The 23,994-nt window shown below is 41.4% G+C and overlaps 1 protein-coding gene across 1 annotated transcript in view; it reads left to right on the top strand.

Moving 5' to 3' along the window:
* The window catches only part of FHIP1A (FHF complex subunit HOOK interacting protein 1A), a 243,846-nt gene that overhangs the window by 171,036 nt on the left and 48,816 nt on the right, over nucleotides 1-23,994 (top strand). Inside the window, exons 5-6 of the mRNA XM_043567500.1 lie at nucleotides 6,457-6,615; nucleotides 8,627-8,713. Of these exons, the coding sequence (XP_043423435.1) occupies nucleotides 6,457-6,615; nucleotides 8,627-8,713 (246 nt within the window). The remainder of the gene's footprint in view (nucleotides 1-6,456; nucleotides 6,616-8,626; nucleotides 8,714-23,994) is intronic.

The raw sequence follows: 23,994 nt of genomic DNA, 5'->3' as shown, positions 1-23,994 counted from the left end.
ATAAGAAAACAATGAAACAGCCTATTAGAAAAAAGGGCAAAGGAGGCCTGCATGGCTCAGTTGGTTAAGTGTCCAACTCTTGATCTCAGCTCAGGTCTTGATCTGAGGGTTGTGAGTTCAAGCCTCTCATCGGGCTCCACACCCAGTGTGGAGCAAAGGATATGAATGGACAGTTCCCAGAAGACACCCAAAGCCAATAAACATATGAAAATATTCTCATCTTCAGTAGCATCAGGGAAAATGCAGATTGAACCCACAGTGAGACACCAGATAATGCTCATCAAGTTGGCTAACTGTTGGACATCTGTTAACACCAACATCTGTCAAGGGTGAGAAAAAACAAGAACTCTTGAGAATATAAATTGGTACAATAATGCAGGAAAACTGTATGGCATTATTTAATAAAATGGAATATTTGCATACTATGTCATCTTGTCTTCACTTTTAGATATCTGTCCCAGGGAAGTCTGGCGCATGTTTACAAGGGTACACACACAAAAATATTCAATAGAATAGTGATTTGAGGAAGAGCAAAACAGAAATACATTAAGGGAAAGATAAATGAATGGTTTATTCTTTTTCAATGGAATACTACTCAGGATTCAAAATGAATGAATCACATGTATTAGCATGTAACTAGATCCACATGTGTGAACACCAGTAATCTAAAAACATGTTGAGTAGAAAAAGTAGAAAGAGGTTTCATATAGCATGTTAGTATTTACATAAAATTTACATAAGGTTTTAACTCAAAAAACTTTAGTATAGACTGTTTTTTGGACACATGTATACAGCAAAAGTACAAGACCAAGCACAGGAATAATATGTACTGAGTTCAAAATTGTGGTTATTTCTGGGGATGAAGGAAGGAGAAATGATTGGAGTAGGCTTTAGCTCTATTTGTAATGTGGTTGTTTTTTTTGTTTTTTGGGGTTGTTTTTTTTTTTTTTTTTAAATAGCACTCTGAAGAAATTATGGCAAAATATTAAAATATGTTAAATCTTGGAGGTGTTTTTAGGTTTTATGGTTTGTAATATTTTATACTTCAAAATGTAAACATATCACTAGAATGGAGCAGTTTTTAATGTTTAGATACCCACTTATTATGTGTTATAAGCAGAATTCACTGAGTAATTGTTGCTTTTATAAAAACGTGTTTTAAAACACTGTACAGTTCATTAAAATCGGAGGGACAACAACAGCTCCAACTGACCTTATTTGTTAGAGTGGAACACAGAGGTCCGTTGTGCCAAGTTGCCCCTCAGGATAGATCCCATAATCTGATTTGTACCCAGTTTTCTATAATTACATCTGACAACATAATTAAAAAAAAAAAAAAGAACTCTTTATGTTGATGATAAAAGCGTACTCTGTTAGCCATCCAGCTAAGGACCACAATTGACAAAAAGCTTTCTGTAATTAGTATGATTGTCAAAGTGTGTTAGCATCAGGCTTTGGGAAGAGTAATGACTCTTTCAGGAAACTGGACCACATTTTGGAAACTTTTGTGTTGTAGTTTTTAGGAAGAGCTCGTTCCGCTGCCTCCACTGGCAAGACGTGCTCTCCCAGAAAAGGAGGAGAATGAGAATACTCTAGGGTATAGTTTAGTACCGACAAATGATGGATGGGCAACTATATATGACCCTATCACTTTTGATTTTTGGTAACTAAATATCGATGGTTATGTCTTTGTCACTTGTTATATATTGGCCAAAGTAGAAAGCTGCATATAGGTAAGTCAGGAAATGGAAATTGAATTAAGCAACCTGTAGGTACACAGCCACTGATAGAAAGTTATTTATCTCCTCTCCAAAATTTATGAGCTTTTTTATTTTGGCAAGTTGTATCAAATGGTCCCCACCAGCTCTTTTGCTGCTAGCTTCAGACTAAAGTCATCTTCTAGAAATCTTTTTCTTTTGCTAAAATTAACCAGGTACCATTACTGTTTAAAGTTAATGATGGACCTTCCCTGAATTGTTCCGCCCTCTGTGCATGTCCTCTTTCCTCACCTCCACTGGAAACACTGCTGTGTGTAAGCCACGATGCCCATCTCTGTACATGCGTATTGTCTTTAATTCTTTCACCAGTTCACTGAAGAAGCTGAACCTTAGAAACCTCTGTAAATGGCAAAGTCAGGTTTGAAACCGTGTTAGTCTGATACTAAAATCCACAGTTGCAACAAGTCCCATACTGTTCTGTCAGGGAAGTGATTTGCTTTTTATTTTATTTTGTTTTTAAAGTTTTTGAGAGAAAGAGAATATGTGTGAGAGAGCCCTGACATGGGGCTCAAACTCACGAACTGCGAGATCATGACCTGATCGCTTAACCAACTGAGCTACCCAGGCACCCTGTTGTTTTAAACTGTTGTTATCCTTATGATTTTATATGGTGATTAGCTTTCTTTTAAGGAGACTCTTGAGAGAAAATAAATTAGAAATACTGAGTTAACACTTAATGGGCTGGGAATAAATACTATGTTTTAAAATTACTTTTTTTTTTTTTGTTTTGTAGAGAGGATCATAAAAGGCTCAAATAATAGATGGGTATTTTATGTTTAACTGTTGAATGTCTATGCTTTTTTAAATTTTTACGATAAAAATGAAATATAAAAGTAAATAGATTATGTCATTAAACTACTGGGAAAATGATCTGCAAAACCTATTGTTGCCTCTCCTTTTCCCTTCTACTGTTCCCACAGCACCCCCTGAGTCCCTCTGTAGAGCATTCGTGTTTCTTGCATTTGTTAGTTTGTTGGCTGTCTTCTCCGGCTCACCCGGTCTGACTTGTTCATTCTAGTCCACTCTGGAGGTGTGGATGATCTGTCCAGTCAGGTATGTTGAGTATCAGATGCTAGAAGCACTCACTATGAATAACACATCCAACTCCACAACAGACTACAGGCCTGTAGATTGGGAATCCGAGGTCTTCATGCAGAGACACCAGCTGGACGCCATGGGAGAGAGTGGGAGTCGGGCGGTGTGGGGGGGCAGGGGGCGCATCTGGGAGAGAAGCCCACAGTGGAGTAGGAAGGGCCCTGAGAAAAACAGGTGAACCATTTCAACATGGGAGGCATCAAGAGTATATGTATTTCTCTGTTTTGTTTATAATGACCTTTATTGATGCATTCATTCACTCACTCAAGTGAACACCTTCAAGCCAGATAATATGTTAAAGTACTGGAAACAAACAGTAAACAAGACTGTGCATTTATCTCTTTTTCAAAATCAGGGCATTTGTTGTCCCAAAGAAGAATGTCCCCTATTTAAAGTATTTAACTCCTTGTCAACATACCCAAACAAATCATTTTAATTCCAGTTTTGAATGTGACCCGAGTGAGTTGCCTGTTACAAATTTGGAACCTCTGGCAAGGAAGAACAGAGACGGAGAATTCTCCTTGAAGGGAAATCTAATCTTGATGTCACATTTTAAAAATCAATTACATTTGCTAACTCATGCTAAGTTAACCGCAGTACAAAGGCTTTAATTCTGCATACTCCCGATTCCTTAACCACTTTGAGGCTTTGAAGATGAATTCATAGACAGGCCTAATTTGTCTGACTAAAAAGCTGGGAATAGCTATTCAGTATATCAATATAATTACAGCAACATTAATTTTCAAATTACATACATCACTGACAGTAATTAAAAATAACACATACCTAATATTTTACTTAAGAAAAAAAAATTTTAAGTTTATTTATTTTGAGAGAGCGACAGAGAGCGAGTGGGGGAGGGGCAAGGGTGGGGGGGCGGGAAAGAGAGGGAGAGAGAGAATCCCAAGCAGGCTCCACTCTGTTAGCACAGAGCCTGACATGGGGCTCGAACTCATGAACTGCGAGTTCTTGACCTGAGCTGAAACCAAGAGTCAGATGCTAACCGACTGAGCCACCCAGGTGCCCTAGTATTCACTTTTCAAAAAGAGTATTCTGAGAAGGGCATGGTTCAGATGCAAACAGAAGCCTGCCTGTGCAGAAGGACAGTGCCATGTGACAGCTGGACACAGAGGCCTACTTTGTTCTGGCCTATAGAAAGTGGAGCCAGAGGATGCCTGTGCTGTCTTCTTCAGAGTGGCGGAGAAACATGGATGAAAATGTTCTGCAGAATAATGAGTATTGCATAGTCTTAAGAACAAGACTCCAAACCTTCATTGCTAAATATTTATGTCTTCCTTTCCAAGACTTTGCTCAGAGTTCAGATTCATTCACCCGACCTACACATATTTCTAGAACACCGACTGTCGGCCAGGCACTATGGAAGGCTGGTGCTGGGGAAAGAGCAGTGAATAAGTCAGACCAGATGAACTGGAGAAAATAGCCAATCACCTAATAAAGACAACCAGAAAGATGACTGTTCCACAGAGGGATGGGAGAGTGCTGTGGGAACAGGACAAGAGAAAAGGAGAGACAGCAATGAGTTGGCAGATAATTTTTCCAAGTTCAGCATACCTGTTTCCATACTTTCTTCTGACTTTCTGTTTCTGATGCCAAGCCCTGGATTATTTTGTCGTATCTCATCTGTCTGAACCTGCCTTCCCTCCTCTCTCTGGTCTTGATGGCTTGAGGTACCACCATCTACAAATGGATGACTCCAGATCTCCACGTCTGGTCCAGATCCCACTCCTGAGCGTCAGAAGCACACATCTGTCTACTAGGCTCCCCATCGGGGTGTCCCTCAAGCTCTTTTCCCTGGCCTCCAAAACCCTATAGGATCTGAACCTGCCTGGTTCTTTCTACCTCTACCTTTACATTCCAGTAATGCTGTATTTCTCTTAGTTCCTGGAAGATGCCATCTTTTCTTACCCCTATGAGCTTTTGTACATCTACTGCTTGAAATAGTCTTCCTTCCAAGGCTCTTTTTTGGCGTAACTCCTATTTATTTCTCAGCAGCTTCGATATCAGTTCTGTTGAGAACATTTCATGCTCTCAGCCCCCCAAGTCTAGAGTAAGAGCCTTTTGTATATCCAGAGCACTATATTTTTTCTCTTACATATTTTGAGTATTTATTGCGCTATTGTAATTGGCCTGTTCATCTCTTATTAGACGGTCAGATCAATGAATACTTCACTCTTTCTTTTCCGGGGCTCACTCAGGATTGAACGTTTCCTTGAGTGTTCAATCTGATTTGAATTCCTTGTAAACTTAGCATTTACCCTGGAGCAGTGCCTTCTATAGATGACCTCGTTGCACCCGTTCTGGGCCACTCCTGCCCGTTCTTTGCATGGCTGCCAGATTGGGATCTCTAAGGTGCTGTTTAGCTGGTATCAGTTCCCAATTGGGAGGCCTCTAGTACTGTGAAATTAATAGTTTTCCTTGGTCTTATACTCTGCAAGATAAAATCAATAGGTACCCACTGTAAATGTGTTTCTTTCCTACACTTCTATCTCTATTAAAGGCTTCACCAGGGTGCCTGGGTGGCCCAGTCGGTTAAGCATCTGATTCTTGATTTCAGCTCAGGTCTTGATCTCATAGTGTGAGAATGAGCCTTGCTTTGGGCTCCCCGATGGGCATGGAGCCTGCTTAAGTCTCTCTGTCTCTGTCTCTCTCTCTCTCTCTGCCCCTCCCCTGCTCACATTCTCTCTTTGGAAAAAAAAAAAAAAAGAGGATCGCTATTTTCTTAAAGACCAAGCTGGATAACCTGACAAATTTGAGTTCTTATTCACTCTCACTGACTAAGCCCAAATGCTGAAAGTTTCATGTTAGCACTGAGAGAGGATGTAAATAAACCCTGTGACCTTTGGATTACTACTGGATTGATAGAGGCCTACCTAGTGCACTCTCACAGCCACCTGACACATGATACTCAGCTCTATTTCCTCCTCTCTTCTCTTATTGCTGATGCTTCAGCTTAGACCCACCTTAGCTGATCATCATCACATCTAACTGGCCCATGACCTCCACTTCTTGCTATAATTTGTGGAGATCAGATTAAGGTGCTTTCTAAACTGTAAACATGTGCGTATTGGTCATGACCTTTAATACGCCTGCACGAATCTTTCTCATAAGGCTACTCATGGTTCCTACCTGTGCGATCTTCTGTCCTGGATTGCCTTAGTCTTTCTCTGGATTTGAACTCAGTGTGTTGTACTGTAATGCATTGTATATGGATCCGCCTCTCTCCCAAACACCTTGCGGGCAGACTCATGTTTTCTTCATCTCCGCATGTGTCTCCCTCCACTCCCTGTACCCCCAGCTGAGCGTATGCCTGGCACATAAGAGATAAGCAGCCTGTATTAACTGTGCATGTGTCAGCCAAATCCCTCTGGTGCTGCTGTGTCCTCGGCTGGAGTTGAACCCTTCACCTGTTGAGTCCTTCCTAGCTAGCTGATATTTTTGAATATTTGAATAGCCTCGGTACTTAGAGTGTGGTCTTTGGACAAGTGGCATTGGCATCACCAGGCAGCTATGAGTTACAGGCTAAGAACTTTGGAAAAGAGCTTATTTTTATGTCTGAACACAGGTACTTGCAACCGGGCTCAGTGGTCTCTACTCTTCCCTGCCTACAAAGCTCGAAGAGAAAGGTGAGGAATGGCACTGCCTTCTGAAGGACGACTGGCTCCTACTCCCTGCTCTCGTTCAGTTCATGAACTCCCTGGAGTTTTGCAATGCCGTCATACAGGTGGGTACTGGAACACAGTAGAGGAGCCCTTTGTGCTGGTGCATTCAGGATACAAGCACTGCGGAAGATAGTTCATCAGCATTCCTTTTTAAAATTTTAATGTTTATGGAATATTGCTGCTTTATTTTAAGCATACTGAATGTCCTTGAATGAACAAAAATGTTAGTTTATAGGTTTGGGGGAAGTTTTAATTGAGAAGAAAATAAGTAGGTTTTCTTTATCTTCCTTATAAAAAGTGTTAATTCTGTTTTGATTATCCACTTAACCATCAAAAATAAGTTCAATGCTTCACTCATTAAATAGATATTTTTAGGCTTCTAAGTACACCAAATTATACTACTCTTACTTCAAGGTCTTCTTGGGAGTATACAAAGGAAAACACTTTATTTTGCTTAATGGTGCATGCTACATAAAGAATATTGTTATCCCAATTGAATTTAGAAGAAGTTAAGCATCTTCTTAGCAACACAAATTAAATCTATGCTTTGAAATTGGTCTGCTTCGGGGAAAAAACAACCACTGAACTCTAGTATATTTGGCTCCTTGATTAGATTTTTACCTTCAGATTTCTTGTTACTGCTTTCAATAAAAATCAGATTTTATATATATTTAAGGATGTAGTGGTTTTTCATAAAAAATGTTTTCTTTCTATACAAATATTACCTTCATATTGGATTTATTAAGAAATCAAGTTTTCCTTATGTTGATTATAAGGTGAAAAATGTTAGTTATAATCTGTTTATCTACCAAATAAAGAAATAGCTTCTGGAAGAAAATGAAAGTAAATTACTTTAGTTCCTATCTCATTTTTATTGCTAAGTCAAAGGAAGTTTTATTTATATATAAGATAAATGGATTACATCTTCAGGGTTTTTTTTTCCCCCTTTAATATTACAGTCTATCAACATTTCTTGCAGAAGTGTGTGGAAATAAAAAAGATGAAACTATTAGTTCCTTCCCAAATGTACACACAGAGAGAGATTATCAGTAATTTAAAGATCTAGCTTTACTTCCCTAGAAATTGCTTTTCACTTTATTGTTTGATTTTATTATTATTATTTTTTTTTTAAGAAAGAGAAGTAAAAGCTAACAGTCATGGTTAAAGACAGAGAAATGATATATTTCATGCTATATTTTGAAATTGAGGCCATATAGTTTTAAGATTTTTTTGTTTGGAGGTATTACTGAAAAGATTACTCATAAAAGATATTAGTAAAGTGTTATCCATGCTAAATATATTTTAAAAATCAAACATAGGAAGAGTTGTACCTCTGGTAATGTTTTCAACTTTTGAACAGAATCTTATTTTTTATGAAAAGATTTTCTCCATGCCTTCCCCTCAGTATAAATGTCAGAAAATCCATCATTAACATGAATTCTTTCTGCTAGCAAAATAAATGTATTGACTTGTCCACTCTAGTAGTTGTACTCTTTTTTTTAATTAGTCAGAAGTTGAGATGGGACATAGGTGAAGTTATGGGGCAAAAATATACTTTATAGTTTGTTAATTTTAATTTATGTGTCCTTATACATATTCAATCCACTATCTGTTTTCAAGTAGAAACTTGAAATTATCAGTTATTTCAGAAGTTTATTTATTTTGAGAGAGAGAGTGTGAATGGGGTGGGGGGCCAGAGAGAGAGGGAGAGAGAATCCCAAGCAGGCTCTGTGCTGTCAGTGCAGAGCCCAACGTAGGACTCGATCCCATGAACCTTGAGATCATGATCTGAGCCAAAAATCAAGAGTCGGATGCTTAAGTGACCGAGCCACACAGGCACCCCTAAAGTTACCAATTTTTAAATTTGAAAGTCCAAGCTGTTTATACTGGAATAAACCATCTGAAAAAAATTACATAGTGGTTTGAAGTCTGAATTACTTTTTAACCATGGAATAAATGGCCAAAATATGAATTTCCTTTTTTAATGTAGGATGTTCACAGAAATGTGTGATTTTAAGAAGACCTAAAGATTAAACTCTTTGTCTTTTTCATGACTACCTGTTTCTCTCTTAGGTGGCTCACCCCTTGATTCGCAATCAGCTTGTTAATTATATTTACAATGGGTTCTTGGTACCGGTCTTGGCTCCTGCGCTCCATAAGGTCAGTGACTGGCTAATGTAATCTTGTCTGTTTATGGCACAACTGGTGGAAATTGAGGAAGGTGAACAGTGTAATTGACTTGATAGTGACCTTAGCTTCATTTTTCTTCTCATTCCATTCACATTCCTCAGCAATATCAAAGATCGGTCTTTTTAAAAATTTTTTTAATTTTTAATTTTTTAATTTTTATTTTTTTTAAATATGAAATTTATTGTCAAATTGGTTTCCATACAACACCCAGTGCTCATCCCAAAAGGTGCCCTCCTCAATACCCATCACCCACCCTCCCCTCCCTTCCACCCCCCATCAACCCTCAGTTTGTTCTCAGTTTTTAAGAGTCTCACTTAGCAAAACATTCTCCAGTTCCACCCACAAAGGCCTTTGCTACAAAAGGCCATATTTCATTCTTTCTCATTGCCACGTAGTACTCCATTGTGTATATAAACCACAATTTCCTTATCCATTCATCAGTTGATGGACATTTAGGCTCTTTCCATAATTTGGGTATTGTTGAAAATGCTGCTATAAACATTGGGGTACAAGTGCCCCTATGCATCAGTACTCCTGTATCCCTTGGGTAAATTCCTAGCAGTGCTATTGCTGGGTCATAGGGTAGGTCTATTTTTAATTTTTTGAGGAACCTTCACACTGTTTTCCAGAGCGGCTGCACCAGTTTGCATTCCCACCAACAGTGCAAGAGGGTTCCCGTTTCTCCACATCCTCTCCAGCATCTATAGTCTCCTGATTTGTTCATTTTAGCCACTCTGACTGGCGTGAGGTGATATGTGAGTGTGGTTTTGATTTGTATTTCCCTGATGAGGAGCAATGTTGAGCATCATTTCATGTGCCTGTTGGCCATCTAGATGTCTTCTTTAGGGAAGTGTCTATTCATGTTTTCTGCCCATTTCTTCACTGGATTATTTGTTTCTCGGGTGTGGAGTGTGGTGAGCTCTTTATAGATTTTGGATACTAGCCCTTTGTCTGATAATGTCATTTGCAAATATCTTTTCCCATTCCGTTGGTTGCCTTTTAGTTTTGTTGACTGTTTCCTTTGCAGTGCAGAAGCTTTTGATCTTCATGAGGTCCCGATAGTCCAGTTTTGCTTTTAATTCCCTTGCCCTTGGGGATGTGTCAAGTAAGAAATTGCTGCGGCTGAGGTCAGAGAGGTTTTTTCCTGCTTTCTCCTCTAGGGTTTTGATGGTTTCCTGCCTCACATTCAGGTCCTTTATCCATTTTGAGTTTATTTTTGTGAATGGTGTAAGAAAGTGGTCTAGTTTCATCCTTCTGCATGTTGCTGTCCAGTTCTCCCAGCACCGTTTTTTCCATTGGATATTCTTTCCTGCTTTGTCAAAGATTAGTTGGCCGTACTTTTATGGGTCTAATTCTGGGGTTTCTATTCTATTCCATTGGTCTATGTGTCTGTTTTTGTGCCAAAGATAGGTCTTAACAATGGCAACAGTTTAAGTCTGATGGAATCCAGCTGGTGTCACAGAACCCAGCATTGTGAATGTTAAGTAAGATAGTCTATGTGAGGATTAGCAAATGACTCTGACTCTTGCATTTCCTTCAGTTCATGGGGAGTAGCTACTTGGAACTCTCTGTTAAGCTGTCCTCTGAGGCCAAGTCTGTTCTAGAGAGTGAAAGGTTTACTGTGGTGGGGAAAGGGGCAGTGGTAGCACAAGTGTCATAGATTCGTCATCTCCTTAATAGAAGGTAATTTTTTATTATAACAATTGTGTGACAGCAAAAATTAAAGCGAAGCAACTTAAGGTCCCAGCAAAGATTGGCTGTCCCATTAACACCACTCTGAATTCCTTACGATGCACTCATTTCATATAATAAATCAACTGGTATCTTTTCCATTGTGAGCTGTCCGGAGACACCCATGCACCTAGAATTCTAATTACAAGGAGTTTTTCTTCACTGAGTAAAGAGACACATAGAGTATTTAGTTCATAGAATCTTTGTGGAGTTACCAGAGTTGCCAGTGCATGTGGGGAGATAAGCAAGAAACAACTTCTCACATGTGTTGATGGGATGCCCAGGTTTCTACATCTGAAAGTACCATTTCCATGGGCTCTCATTTTACAGAATTGAAGAATACCTGATTATGGCAGCTTTGAAGCCATGGTAATGGGGTTTCTAGTTTAGAGCAACAGGTTTGATAGAAAATGTTCATCTTTTACCATTTAATGCTGCACTATTTTGCAAAACAGTGTTTTTGGTCTGACTGGGACTTTTGTGCTACTTCTAGGTTCAGGAGGTCATCTTGGATGTGGTTTCAACCTCAAAATATTGATATTTCCAGATTGTTTTAGTGGTTAATGGGCACAAAGGGACCAAGTGTTCAAAATGAAATCTGTCTTGGAAAACACAGGATATATCTTTGGAAAATTCAAAGCTCATGTTTGTTTCCAGGTTGTCTTTCTTTTAGTACCTTGCTGTCCTGGAGGTGGAGTGGATGTCTTGTATTGAAGGTCTCTAAGCCTCTACATGGAGACATTTTCCTCTATGAAGGAATACAATGCTGCTATTGAAATTCTTTGGCAGTAATTGTACTCTCTCACACATTTAGACTTTCTTCCTCATTTATTCCCATGCTTTTCCTCATTGACCAGTTGATATAAAATAATTTCCCAAGTCATTATTATAATAGTGATAATTATCATGATTATTTGTTCAGGATATTTTACATCATTATAATTATCATACCTTAATGTTACAAATATTAATGATGACTCTTTATCCATAATTGAGAATGAGATCCACCTCAGAGACTGTTACAGGGACCTCACTGGTCACTCTGTACTACTCCTTCGTAGCACTTGCCAGAAGTGGAATCAAATCATTAAATGTGCAATAGCTTGTTTAATGGCTGTCTCCACAGTGGTTTGCCTGCTTCCTGTGGGTAAGGTTCAGACCTGCTTTGTTCACTGGTGTATCTTCTATGCCAAGGACAGAGCCTTGGACTCGGGAGGCTGAATAAACAATGCCCAAACGGAAGGATGTTTGTTAAGGTGCCATGCAAAGAGAATACTAATTGCACTTTATGTATATTAATTAATATTGCCCTCTATTATGCCTGTAATTAAAATATGAGGTTTTTTTTTTTTTTTAATTTTTTTTTCAACGTTTTTTATTTATTTTTGGGACAGAGAGAGACAAAGCATGAACGGGGGAGGGGCAGAGAGAGAGAGGGAGACACAGAATCGGAAACAGGCTCCAGGCTCCGAGCCATCAGCCCAGAGCCTGACGCGGGGCTCGAACTCACGGACCGCGAGATCGTGACCTGGCTGAAGTCGGAGGCTTAACCGACTGCGCCACCCAGGCGCCCCAAATATGAGGTTTTTTAAAATCATGAAGTCAGGAACACATCCTTACTGTGATAAAAAACAATACCGTCACTACTGAATAAATAAAATGCAAAGTGAATGTTACTGTATTGGATTTGAATTTCCAACCCCTAACTAAAATTCCCTAACTTTTATCCATTACAGACAGTTTCTCCCAGGGCTGTTTAGAGACCAGGGAGAATATTTCCTCCCTAATTAATTTTTCTTCTTGCTTTCCAATATTTTCTTCTTTGTGGTTTTTTATCATTTAGAATGAAAAAGTTTAGGAAGGAAGCAGGGCAAGGCGAGAGGGTAAACAATCTGTCCCCTGACTGTTGGCTGCCTCAGTGGTTGATGAAGTAAGGTGCCTCTCATGAGTGGCAGGACAGGAGCCCCCGAGGCAGATGAGGAAGTCCAGAATGGGGTGTTTCTAGAGGAGTTCCTGGGGGAACACTCACCTCCAATAGCCTGTGGCCTCTCCTTTGATATGGGAAAGGATAGCTGGAAGTCTCAGGTCTACTGTAGAGGCTCCAGTGTATGTTTTTTCATGTTTTGTGTCCCTTGCCCTGGGAGAGGAGCCTAATTTAGTATCCTAAATAAATTTCCATGGTGTACTATCTCAGCTCCCAAGTTATGCATAGTATTTTAGTTACTGTCCGTCCCATCCACGTAGGCAGTTTGCAGAGGTGAACTCATTCTCTCTGTCTCATAAATAATATAAATAAATTCATAGTTAAAAATATTCCTACATCACAATCAATTCTCATAAACTATTTCTATGGCATTTCCTAACCAGAGATGAGGTCATCACGAAGGACTGCGGGTAATGAGAGGTGGGGTGGCGCTGCTTGACAGGCGAAGGTCGCCTCTACCATCCCTCTCCCAAGTCAGTATGTGCACAATGTAAAGTTGCCTTTGCAAGTTGTTCCATTAGGCGCTTTCTCCATCCAACACTGTGGCCTGTTAGCGCAAAGGCATATTTGTGTTAGCGCAGAGGCATATTTGATTTTTTTCACAGGGCTGCATAGTTTTCTGTAGTGTGGATATACTCATCCATAATCCCTTATCCTCAAGTCAGAAATTCAAAAAGCTTGGAAAACCTTTTTTTTTTTTTTTAAATAATTCATGTGGCAGTACAACCTAACCTTTGCTGAACTCATTTTGTGGTCAACCCTCCCCTGAACTATCTTGAGACTATTTGTTTTTATTCCACTTGTGTTAACATGTGTATGTTCTGTGGAAGGAATACTAATATATTTGGTTATAAGGTGCTGCCTCAGATCCACTGGGTTAGTCAAATACGGCAAATTTACTTTTCTTAAAAAACAATTTTTGTAATGGTTATTTATTTTTGAGAGAGAGAGAGACAGACAGACAGACAGACAGATGGAGTGCAAGCGGGGAGGGACAGAGAGAGGGGAGACACAGAATATGAAGGAGGCTCCCAGCTCTGAGCTGTCAGCACAGAGCCTGATGCGGGGCTCGAACCCACGGACCGCGAGATCATGACCTGAGCCAAAGTCGGACGCCTAACCGACTGAGCCACCCAGGCACCCTGCAAATTTACTTTTCCAAACTATGAAAAGTTTGAGTTCCAATGTATGTATGGTCTCCAGGATTTTGTATAAGGGATTGGAAGCCTGTTTTGTACATTTAGGAAAGGATCAATTTTTGGAGATAGGTTTAAAATCATACTTTGTAAAAGTCATACTAGAGAAAATGATACCATGTTAATATGGATGATTTAGGAATTAGTTTGATCTAGACACTGTGTTGTACAAAACTGGTTATTTATGACTTTAGGCAGCCCTTAACCAGCAAGAGTAGTTCTCTTGTTTCTGTATATTTAATTTATTAAAACTAAATTTTCAAGGCTGAATATTCATTGGTGTGGTTGTATTAGTCTGTGTTCTCAGAGAAGCAGATGCCAAGACAGGATTAAACATGCAAGGATTTTATTAGGGGAAATGCTTGCGAGAGAGAAAATAGGCAGCAAGGTGGGGAAGGCTGGGAGTTGTCGGACCTCAGTGCAAATCTGACCCCAGGTGAAGTAGAGAGATGGAGGTTGACTGGGAGTGTCCTTCGGTGTTGTGCAGTCTGAGGAGGCCCATCAGAAGAGGCCTGTGTCTCCCAGGGACAGGTCTGCCTGGTGTCCCTGCTGTACTCAGTCACTATGGGGGCCGCCTGTGGGATATGTGGCGAGGACTTCTGAGTGTAGTAGCAGGGACTCTTGGTCTCTTTCACTCCTTGTAGATGGAAGTCTAAGAGGTGGGTTCCCATGTTTCCAAATGGTTGACTGATTTCCATGCTTTCCTGATTATAGATGTGAAAGCGATGGACCTATATACTTGCTTCCTTGTGTACAGAATATTCAGGAGTTCAAATGGTCTCCACTGGCAAGGGTTTGCTTTGGTCAGGATTCACTTGACGAAGGAATGTACTATGTCAGTCACGATGAGTATGCTGCAGTCGCAAATGACGCCAACATCTCAGGGGCTGAAAAAACTAATACTTATTATTTGTTCACACTACTTGTCCATCTTGGGGTGTGGGGCGGGCAGTTTGCAGCTAGCGTTCCTCCATGTTCTTCTAACTCAGGGACCCAAGGTGGGGGTCCATCTGGAACTGATAGCTGGGCACATAATGTCAGAGGAAGAGAACACAGTAAATGGTCCACTGGCTCTTGAAGCTCTTATCTGGAAGTGACCCATGTCATTTCCGTTCACATTTTGTTGTCTAAAGCAAAGCAAGTCACCAGGCCACATCTCAGAGGGAGGTGCAGGTCTACCATTTTCCTAGAAGAAGAGAAGTCTGCAGTGTGATTATAATATGACCCTAATGGCTGTCATACGTATTTTGTTAGTCAGGGCCCAGAAGGAACAGATGGCACTCAAGTTGGGCAGTGGGGGGACTGGTTACAAGAGTATGGTGTTTCAGTGATCTACTCCTATGTAATAAATTCTCCCTAACTTAGTGACCTGAAGCAACCATGTATTAGTATAAAGCACGACTCTTTGGTTCAGGAATTCAGGCTGGGCACAGTGGGGATGGCTCATCTCTCTCTGCTCTTTGATATCTGGGACCTCAGCTGGGATGAGTACGGTGGCTGGGGCCTGAATATCTTGGGGGCTGATTGGAACGATGGGTTTCTTTCTCTTCATCCCCCTTCTCCCTCTCCCTCTTTCCCTCATCCCACACAGTTTCTTCACAGGGCTGGCTTGGGCTTTGTCTCAACATGGCAACTGCAGATAGATGGATTCCTTTTTGTTTGCTGGGGGCTCAAGAGACAGAAGTAGAAGCTGTCAGTCTGGAAACTGAAACAGTGTTACTCCTGGCATATTTTGTTATTATTCATAGAAGTCAGAGTCCACCCGTTTTCAAGGGGAAAGGACATAGACTCCACCTTTTGATAGTAGGAATGTCAAAGAATTTGTGGGCAAGTTGACCATGGTTACCATCCCTAGGACTGAATGTATTTGTAAAGTGTCAGAGAGAGCTGTGTGGAGAGGGCCACCTGAATAGAACCAGAAACTTCAGGTGTGGGTCACAGCCAATCTGAGGCAGTGCCTCAGAGAGGGAGGCAAGGGAAGAAATAGCCAATTTCATTCTCCTCCTTCCCTCTGGTCTCCTGCTGGACTCCCTTTGAGTGAACCCAAATGGAAACCAGATAGCAAGGGAACTGTGGAAAGAAAGTGGTCCATACAGGTCATCTGGGGCTCAGAGCATGGTGGAAAAGATAGAGAGCAGATATGGAGAGGCGAACAGAGGTGATTCAGCACACGTATTTACTAGTATCAGCACTTTAGAGTGTCGATTGTAGGAACAGACAACTGTAGAGTGTATTTGGATTTAGTGCTTAAGTAAAATGTGGTTTAAAAATTTCTAGAAACACAGAAGTCCACTTGTCATAGTTTATAGTTACTGCCTGTTTCTATGTATTGATCCCTGTTCTCTGGAACCTGAAATCATAGTTAGACTTTAATGCGACAGGCAGATATGCTAAGGATATACCAGATATGAATAAACAACGAAAAATTACCTAAAGCACAGGCAGAAGCAGGGTGTGCGCTGGAAGAGTACTAGACCGTGAATCAGAAGATCTGAATTCTAGTCCTGGCTCTCAAATTTACTGCTGTGTGACCTTGTGCAAAGTTTTTAGCCTCTCTGAGTCTGTTTCCTCAACTGCACAGTGGGAACAGCAAACTCCTCTTTCCTCCTTGCAGGGAATGGAGAGCAAACATGAGAGCATTCTGAGAATCACCTGCCGTTATGTGCAAAGGTGCTATCATAGTTATTCCGGGACAAATTCTGCCATCTCCTATGCAGTCAGAGGATAATATTGTATGTTCTGAGACCACTTAGTGATTGTGCACCGGAAGCAAAGGTCTGTACCAGACCCTATGGGGAAATGAAGTTGCCTGAAAACCTTCTTGTCTCCATGGGGTTTATAATCTGGGACCTAGGATCCTGACATGTTAAGCACAAATGTGAAGCAAGATGGACTAACATAAGTGCTGTCCCAGAGAAGGAAGCCAGGCAGGTGGGGGAAGGTGTGGGGTGGACACAGAAGGTGGAGTAGTTAGGGAGAGAGTGATGTGAGTGACCTGGGGCTGAACCTTGCAGGTGAGCAGGTGGGGAAGGACGTTCAGGAAGCGAGCTCCAGCGGGAGTCCGGGCTCGGGGCGGACCGGAGCGCTGTGGTGTACACAAGGGGACAGGGAGAATGAGGACTGGGCAAAGACCCTGGTCTGACTCCCAGGGCAGATGAGCATTTGCATCCATAGTGAGCAGTTTCAGTGCAGAGGGAGTTGGGAGATCGGGCTCAGGACCCGTCTGGTGGTGACAAGATACGGCAGTAGGTGTGGTTGGCGTTTTGGGATGTGTGGGGGTGAACTGAAAGAAAACAGAAAGAAAGGGGACTCAGGAGAAGGGAAGGGCTGAAGAAAATAGGGGTACAAGGAAGAAGGATCCTAAAGGGAAGATATTATCCCTCTTGCTACCCATAAAACCCTTTCAAACTACTGAAAGAGATGACTGCTTTTCTTTTTTATGTACGCCTGCCAGCTTTCCCCTTGCTGGATCATTAAATGCACTTAAACTTTTGTTTAAAATTATTGGAATTTGAAAGAATTCCTTTATTAACAAATCCAAGACTTCTGACTCCCTAGTAACCTCCTTTCCCCTTTGATGTCCACTCCGTGGACTCTCCTGGTTCTCCTGTAGTCTGTTGGCCGCACAGACTTAACTTTCCCCTTTCCTTCTCTAAATAATGGGCACGCGTGGGGCTTGGTCTTCTGCTGATCAACCCCTACACCCGCAATGAACTACACAGATGGCCTGAAAATCCTCCACTGCTGGCTGGATATTTTTGCCTAAGCGACCTGCTGTGTTCCTCAAATTTAGAATATCAGAAGCCAAACTCGTAGCTCTCGCCCCAGTCCAGCTTAGCTCCTCCTCTGCACGTCGTTTATTTCCTAGTTACCTGGCCTAGATGCCTGGTTGTTTTTGAACCTTTTCTCTTACTACCCCCTTTGTTAACCTTTCTTCGTAAGGTTCTTTTGTGTGATCCTTTTGTTTCTTCTCCCAACATGGGCACTTTAGGTCCCGTCTCCATGTGCCTTGACCAGGGTTACTGTCTGCTCACACGTCTTGTTGCTGCAACTTCTTTCCTCAGGTTGTCTCACACGTATGGCTGGGTTAAGCTTTCTAAACATATCTTTAAAGCCATTACCCTCCCTCTGAAACCTGAAATGGCCCCATTTCCCTCGGTCTCCTCAGTCCACACCTTGCACCGTGCCCCCTCACCCCCCACTCCAGGCCATCCTCCTTCTTGCTTCAGAACCTCTCCTATACTTAGACTATTTCCTTTGCTTGGAATTTTCTCTTTCTTCCTCTTCTCTTGTCAGGTCTTACTGTCTCTTCAAGGACCAGCTGAAGTCCCACTCCTGCCTGTGGCTTTCCCTGACTTTGTGGGTTCCAGGCATCTCCCTTTTCTAGAATCCGTAGCTTAGTGTCTGCGTCAATCTTTTATCCATGAGCCTATTCTCCTTTCTGTTGTTTGATGTATCCTTGGCATTTGACTCTGTTTCCCCGCCTCCATCCTATTACCTGCAGTTCCTAAACAGTGTGCCAGGTCTCGGTGAAATACTCTAAATTTATGAGGGAAGTACAGTGACGTCTGTCAGCTACCACATGAATTACTGGCTTGGAATTGCTGAGTTTCAGTATTAAATATACATTCCTTTCAATATGATTGTGCTTTTGCAAAACTGAGTTTTTGGTGGGTGCTGTACATAAAAATCAAGTATCACCTGAAAATCATTGTGGAATGTGGAATGACGTGGTATTGTCCAGTGTGATTCCGAGGTTTGAGTGCCCAACAGGAGGTAAGTTGTTAGGACTTAAGTACATATTAAGTTGTTTGGACTGAAATACTTAATAAATGGGATGGTTGGGTATTTCTTTTGGCCTAGAGGTGCTGTGAAAAAATTACTGATGCACTGAAGGTGCCATGGACTGAGAAAGTCCTACGACCTCTGTGTTGTAATGCTCTTTTATGCTTCCAGAGCAGGGCTTGGAAAACTATGATCTATGGGCCAAATCTAACAGACTATGGCCTGTTTTTGTATATCCTGTGAGTTAAGAATGCTTTTACATTCATCTACAGATAAACGGATGAACAAAATATGGTATAAACCTACAATGGAGTATTATTCAGCCTTAGAAGGAAAGGAAGTTTTGATACAGGCCTCAACATACATGGGCCCTGAGGACAGCATGCCAAGTGAAATAAATGAGTCACAAAAAGACAAATGCCGTATGGTTCCACATAGTAGTCAAATTCATAGTCAGAAGGTAGAACGGTGTTTGCGGAGAGCCTGGGGGAACATGGAGTTTATTGAGTATAGAAGTTTCAGTTTTGCAAGATGAAAGAGCTCTAGAGATACATTGCACAACAGTGCGAATGTACTTTACTGACCTGTCCACTTAAACATGGTTAGGATGGCAAATTTTATATTATGTGTGTTTTACCAAAATTTCTTTTTAAAAGAGTGTTTTTCACCTTTCTCAAATATTGTTTTTTAAAAATGTTTATTTTTTTTGAGAGAGAGTCAGCAAGTGGAGTGGGGGGGGGGGCAGGGAGAGAGAGGGAGAGAGAGAATCTCAAGCAGGCTCCGTGCTGTCAGCGCGGAGCCCCACGTGGGGCTTGAACTCGCAAACCGTGAGATCATGACCTGAGCCCAAATCAAGAGTTGATGCTTAACTGACTGAGCCACCCCATCACCCCTCAATTAGTGTTTTTTAAAGACAGGAGTATATGACAGAGCCTGTATATGACTCACAAAGCCTACGATATTTACTCTCTGGCCCTTTACAGGAAAAGGTTGCTAACCTGTACTGTAGGAGGCAGCATGGTGTCCTGTATTCGTTAGGTGATCCCTAAATGTTTGAAGATGGTGGTAATACTGGAAGGAAGTCCCTAGGTAGAGAGGCCTAGTAAGGGGATTATCAAGACCCTTTGTTGTTGGTGCTGGTCGTTTTTTGAATGCGGTGATCAGGCTGGGGAGTAGCAGATAAAAAGGAAGTGAGGCAGGCTGGTTGACTTTGTCACTAGCTTGGAAGAATCTCTGTGCAGGTGTGTCGTTTAGGCCTCCTGGGCTGGCGGGAGACTGGCAGACTGCTGGCAGTAGCAGCCAAAGATGGCGTTAGTGCTTGCCCTGGCCATGGCGGGGTTAGGAAGAGGGGACTGGCAAGGCATTTGGAGGAGAAAGGGTGCACGAATAGCATCCCAGGCTCAGTCATATTATTATGGTCAAGTGTCTTGTGGACTAGCATGTTCTTCTGTTCTGTGGGTTAGTTTGGCTCCCTTATTTGGAGACCGTTAGGAAATTGACAGGAGACCTTGACAGGGGAGTGTGCTGAAGGAAGGGAGAGAGAGAAGGAAAAATAATTACATACCCCGCTTTTTTGCAGGCAGCTCACAGACATTAGCAGTCATAACTGACCTCAAAGAAAGCCTGTACCTTTGGTTTTTGTGAAGAGCAGCCAGCTGTGTTTCATTCAGCAAGTTATTCCGTACAAGGATGCTTGGAAAAGAAGTAAAAAAATCTACCAGAAAACCCAATTTCCCACCATCTCTTGTGTGCTACATGCTTGAACAATATACATGGGTAGAATAATTTCAGCCATTTCCTTAAAGGCACGTGTGGCTGGCTTCCTCTAAACCACGGTGGAGCCCATTTGTTTTACAATCTTGTCTCCTAAACACACACATACATATTCATGATCTGTATCCTGTGAGCTCAATAATTCATGGCTTATTGACTTAGGTTGATGGATGGAAGTTTTTTGGGGACTGGAGAAGATGGAAATTTTGAGAGGCTGGGAGCAGCCACACTCGTGAGTCACCCATTTGCTCTTAGTGTGTCTGTGGGTTAGGTGGGCTGGGACCCCTTTGGAGTCTAATTGGGCTCTCACTGGCTAGGAATGTTTTTGACTTTTATGCTCAGGGGAACTTGTGACTGAAAGTTTTAAGAGAAGTTAAATACCATCTTCAAATTATCACCAGTAATAAATGTTAAAGAGCTATATTTGGATGCTGAGTTTACAGGAGGTGTGCACTGGCCTCTAGGTCATACTGTTTTTAGTCTCCAGGGAGGAGTGGGCAGAGAAGCCTGTCACTTAACTGTCACTTCACTCCGTTTCTTCTGTCCACCCTTCTTTACGCATCTCTAGTCTGGGAGATGGTGGAGAGGGTTCTGGAGTGGCCAGAGTACAGAGACAGGCCTCCTGCCCGCCCTTCTGGCAGACTTCCTGTTGCGTTTCTGGATGCCCAGCACGTTGCTCTGCTGTCGTCTGCATTACTTCCTGATGAAAAACACCTTGAAGTTTTATGTCTGGTTCCAGTAATGCTGTAAAACTTCACCGATCAGGTCATTCCTTTCAGTGGGAAATTGGAAGAAAGAAGGAATCAAAAACATGGAATTAGGATGCCATCTCGGCCCTGGAATTTTGAGATTTTATATTTGAAATTTGGTGTTTCTTTGCTAAATCTTTTACAATTTCCCTTGAGTGATGGAGCTCCAAACTAGGCTCCAGCTCTGGGGTGTGCCATATAAATAACTGTAATGGGATAATATTTTGGTCTCTCCATTTCATATTTCTGCTTATACACTTCAGTAATTTGCTTTTTAAAACCCATTGTCTACATTTTTGACCTAAGGTGTCCAATCACTAAAGACTCTGGAATATTATCCTGCCCCCCCCCCCCTGTTTTTTTGCTAGCTTCTTACTCCTCTTCTTATAATGATGTTGAGCTATACTTGTTCATATGGAACTTGGTTTCTTACCATGCCTGGAGTAAACCAGTCACTTAAAATGATTCTGTTCTCCACCATGCTCAAAGCATACCTGTGCACCCACCTGGCCCATACACTGCTGGTCTGGTGTAAAGTGAAGGGGTCTCAGGGATGTCCTAGAGAAATGGGGTCACTTCTTCTAGAAGTTGCTGCTCTTGTCTCAGAGCCTGAGGCAGGCTCCAGCGGCTTCGGGTCAGGGAGGCAGCCATTCCCTTTAAGGCCATCTGGCAGTGGGGAACCATGTGCTGCGGATGTTTGAGCTTGAGCTCAAGCGGGAAAGCCTGATGCACCTGGGGCCGTCTCCAGCTTACATCCTAGTGTCATGGTCCCAGTCTGATGCTGGAGATCTAGTTGTGACCGAGTTGCTGGGATGGCAGTGGCAGGGGCCCGAACAGTCATTCTGTCCTCGGTCATCCTGGATTTAAACAGAAGAGTCCGTGGAAGTCGAGAGGCCAGATGTAGGGATCACTGTGGTCTGTCAGTAGAGGCAGTTGAATGAGGTAATTAAAAGGCCCGTCCTGTCATGGACCTGCAGCTATGTAACATGGATTGGCTGTAGTGCTATGCAACTGGGATTGAAGAAATCATGTGAAGCAGGCCAGCTTCAGACCGCCTTAATTAATAATTGCTCTATCCAACGAGAGGCAGCTATTAAATAGACCCAGAGGATTTTAGTGACACTTATAAGAGGCTTTGACTTGGAAATACTTGATTTATGAATTGAAAACTGAAGGTGTGTGTGTACCATCTAAGACATTCAATTAATGCATTATAATTGATTAATACAATTTGAGGAAGCAATCTAGCATAACATTTCAAAAAAATGTTTTTTGAGGTCAAAGAGATCTTAGTTTGAGCTCTGGCTCTTTGCTACTTAAGTAGCAATGTGACTGTGGCAAGTACCTTTGTCTATGTATATATATTATGTATGGATAAAATGATACCTATTTTATTGGGTTCTTGTGAAGAGCAAACAAGGCACTGCATTTACAGTTCTTATTGTCTCTGGCACTTAGTTCTGACGCATATCACCCATTAACTTAACCAGCTGAATCTCTTAAATGAGAAATCCTTCACATGACACCGTTATGTTACTGGACAGTGAATCTTGTACCATTTGTAGTCACCGGTATTTTGATTTTAGATAATATGCTTATTGTTCCCTTTTTTTTTCACTCTAAATAGACACAACTTTATTTGTCAATTAAAGTTAGTGGGAAAAATTACTGGTTCATCAGTATTCTGTAGCCCTGTAATCTATACTTCTGCTTATATTTTTTTAGACCTTTCAGTGGAGATTTTTTTAAAAATTTAAGTCCAAATTCATTAACATATAGTGTAATGATTTTACAAATCGTATTTAGTGATTGATCGCTTACATATAACATCCAGTGCTCATCCCAACAAGTGCCCTCCTTAATGCCCCTTGCCCATTTAGCCCATCCTGTCCCAACACCCCTCTAGCAACCCTCAGTTTGTTCTCTACAGTTAAGACTCTCTTATGGTTTGTCTCCCTCCCTGCTTTTATATTATTTTTGCTTCCCTTCCCTTATATTCATCTGTTTTGTATCTTAAATTCCACATATGAGTGAAATCATATGATATTTGTCTTTCTCTGACTGACTTAATTTGCTTGGCATACTACACTCTAGTCCCATCCATGTTGTTGAAATAGCAAGATTTCATTTTTTTGATCACTGAGTAATATTCCATTATGTATACACCACATCTTCTTTATCCATTCATCCATCAATGGACATTTGGGCTCTTTCCATACTTTGGCTATTGTTGATAGTGTTGCTTATAAACATTGTGCGTGTGCCTCTTTGAATCAGCACTTCTGCTGTATCCTTTGGATAAATACCTAGTAGTGCAATTTCTGGGTCGTAGGGTAGTTCTATTTTAATTTTTTAAGGCACCTCCATACCGTTTTCCAGAGTGGCCGCGCCAGTTTGCATTCCCACCAACAGTGCAAAAGGATTCCTCTTCTCCGCATTCTCGCCAACATCTGTTGTTGCCTGAGTTGTTAATTTTAGCCATTCTGACCGGTGTGATGTGGTATCTCATTGTGGTTTTGATTTGTATTTCCCTGATGATGAGCGGACCGTTGAGCATCTCTTCATGTGTCTATTAGCCATCTGGATGTCTTTGTTGGAAAAGTGTCTATTCATGTCTTTTGCCCTTATCTTCACTGGGTTATTTGTTTGGAGTTGAGTTTGATAAGTTCTTGATAGATTTTGGATACTAACCCTTTATCTGGTATGTCATTTGCAAATATCTTCTCCCATTCTATCAGTTGCCTTTTAGTTCTGCTGATTGTTTCCTCTGCCATGCAGAAGATTTTTATCTTGATGAGGTCCCAATAGTTAATGTTTGCTTTTGTTTTCCTTGCTTCCAGAGACATGTCAAGTAAGAAGTTGCTGCAGCCAAGGTCAGAAAAGTTGCTGCCTGTTTTCTGCTGTAGGATTTTGATGGCTCCTTGTCATACGTTTAGGTCTTTCATCCATTTTGAGTTTATTTCTGTGTATGGTGTAAGAAAGTGGTCCAGGTTCATTCTTCTGCATGCCGCTGTCTACTTTTCCCAAAACCAT

The sequence above is a fragment of the Prionailurus bengalensis genome, chromosome B1, assembly GCF_016509475.1.
Source record: "Prionailurus bengalensis isolate Pbe53 chromosome B1, Fcat_Pben_1.1_paternal_pri, whole genome shotgun sequence".
Classification (NCBI taxonomy): Eukaryota; Metazoa; Chordata; class Mammalia; order Carnivora; family Felidae; genus Prionailurus; species Prionailurus bengalensis.
The sequence above is the reverse complement of the archived record's forward strand: the minus strand, read 5'-3'. Positions and strand labels throughout refer to the sequence as shown.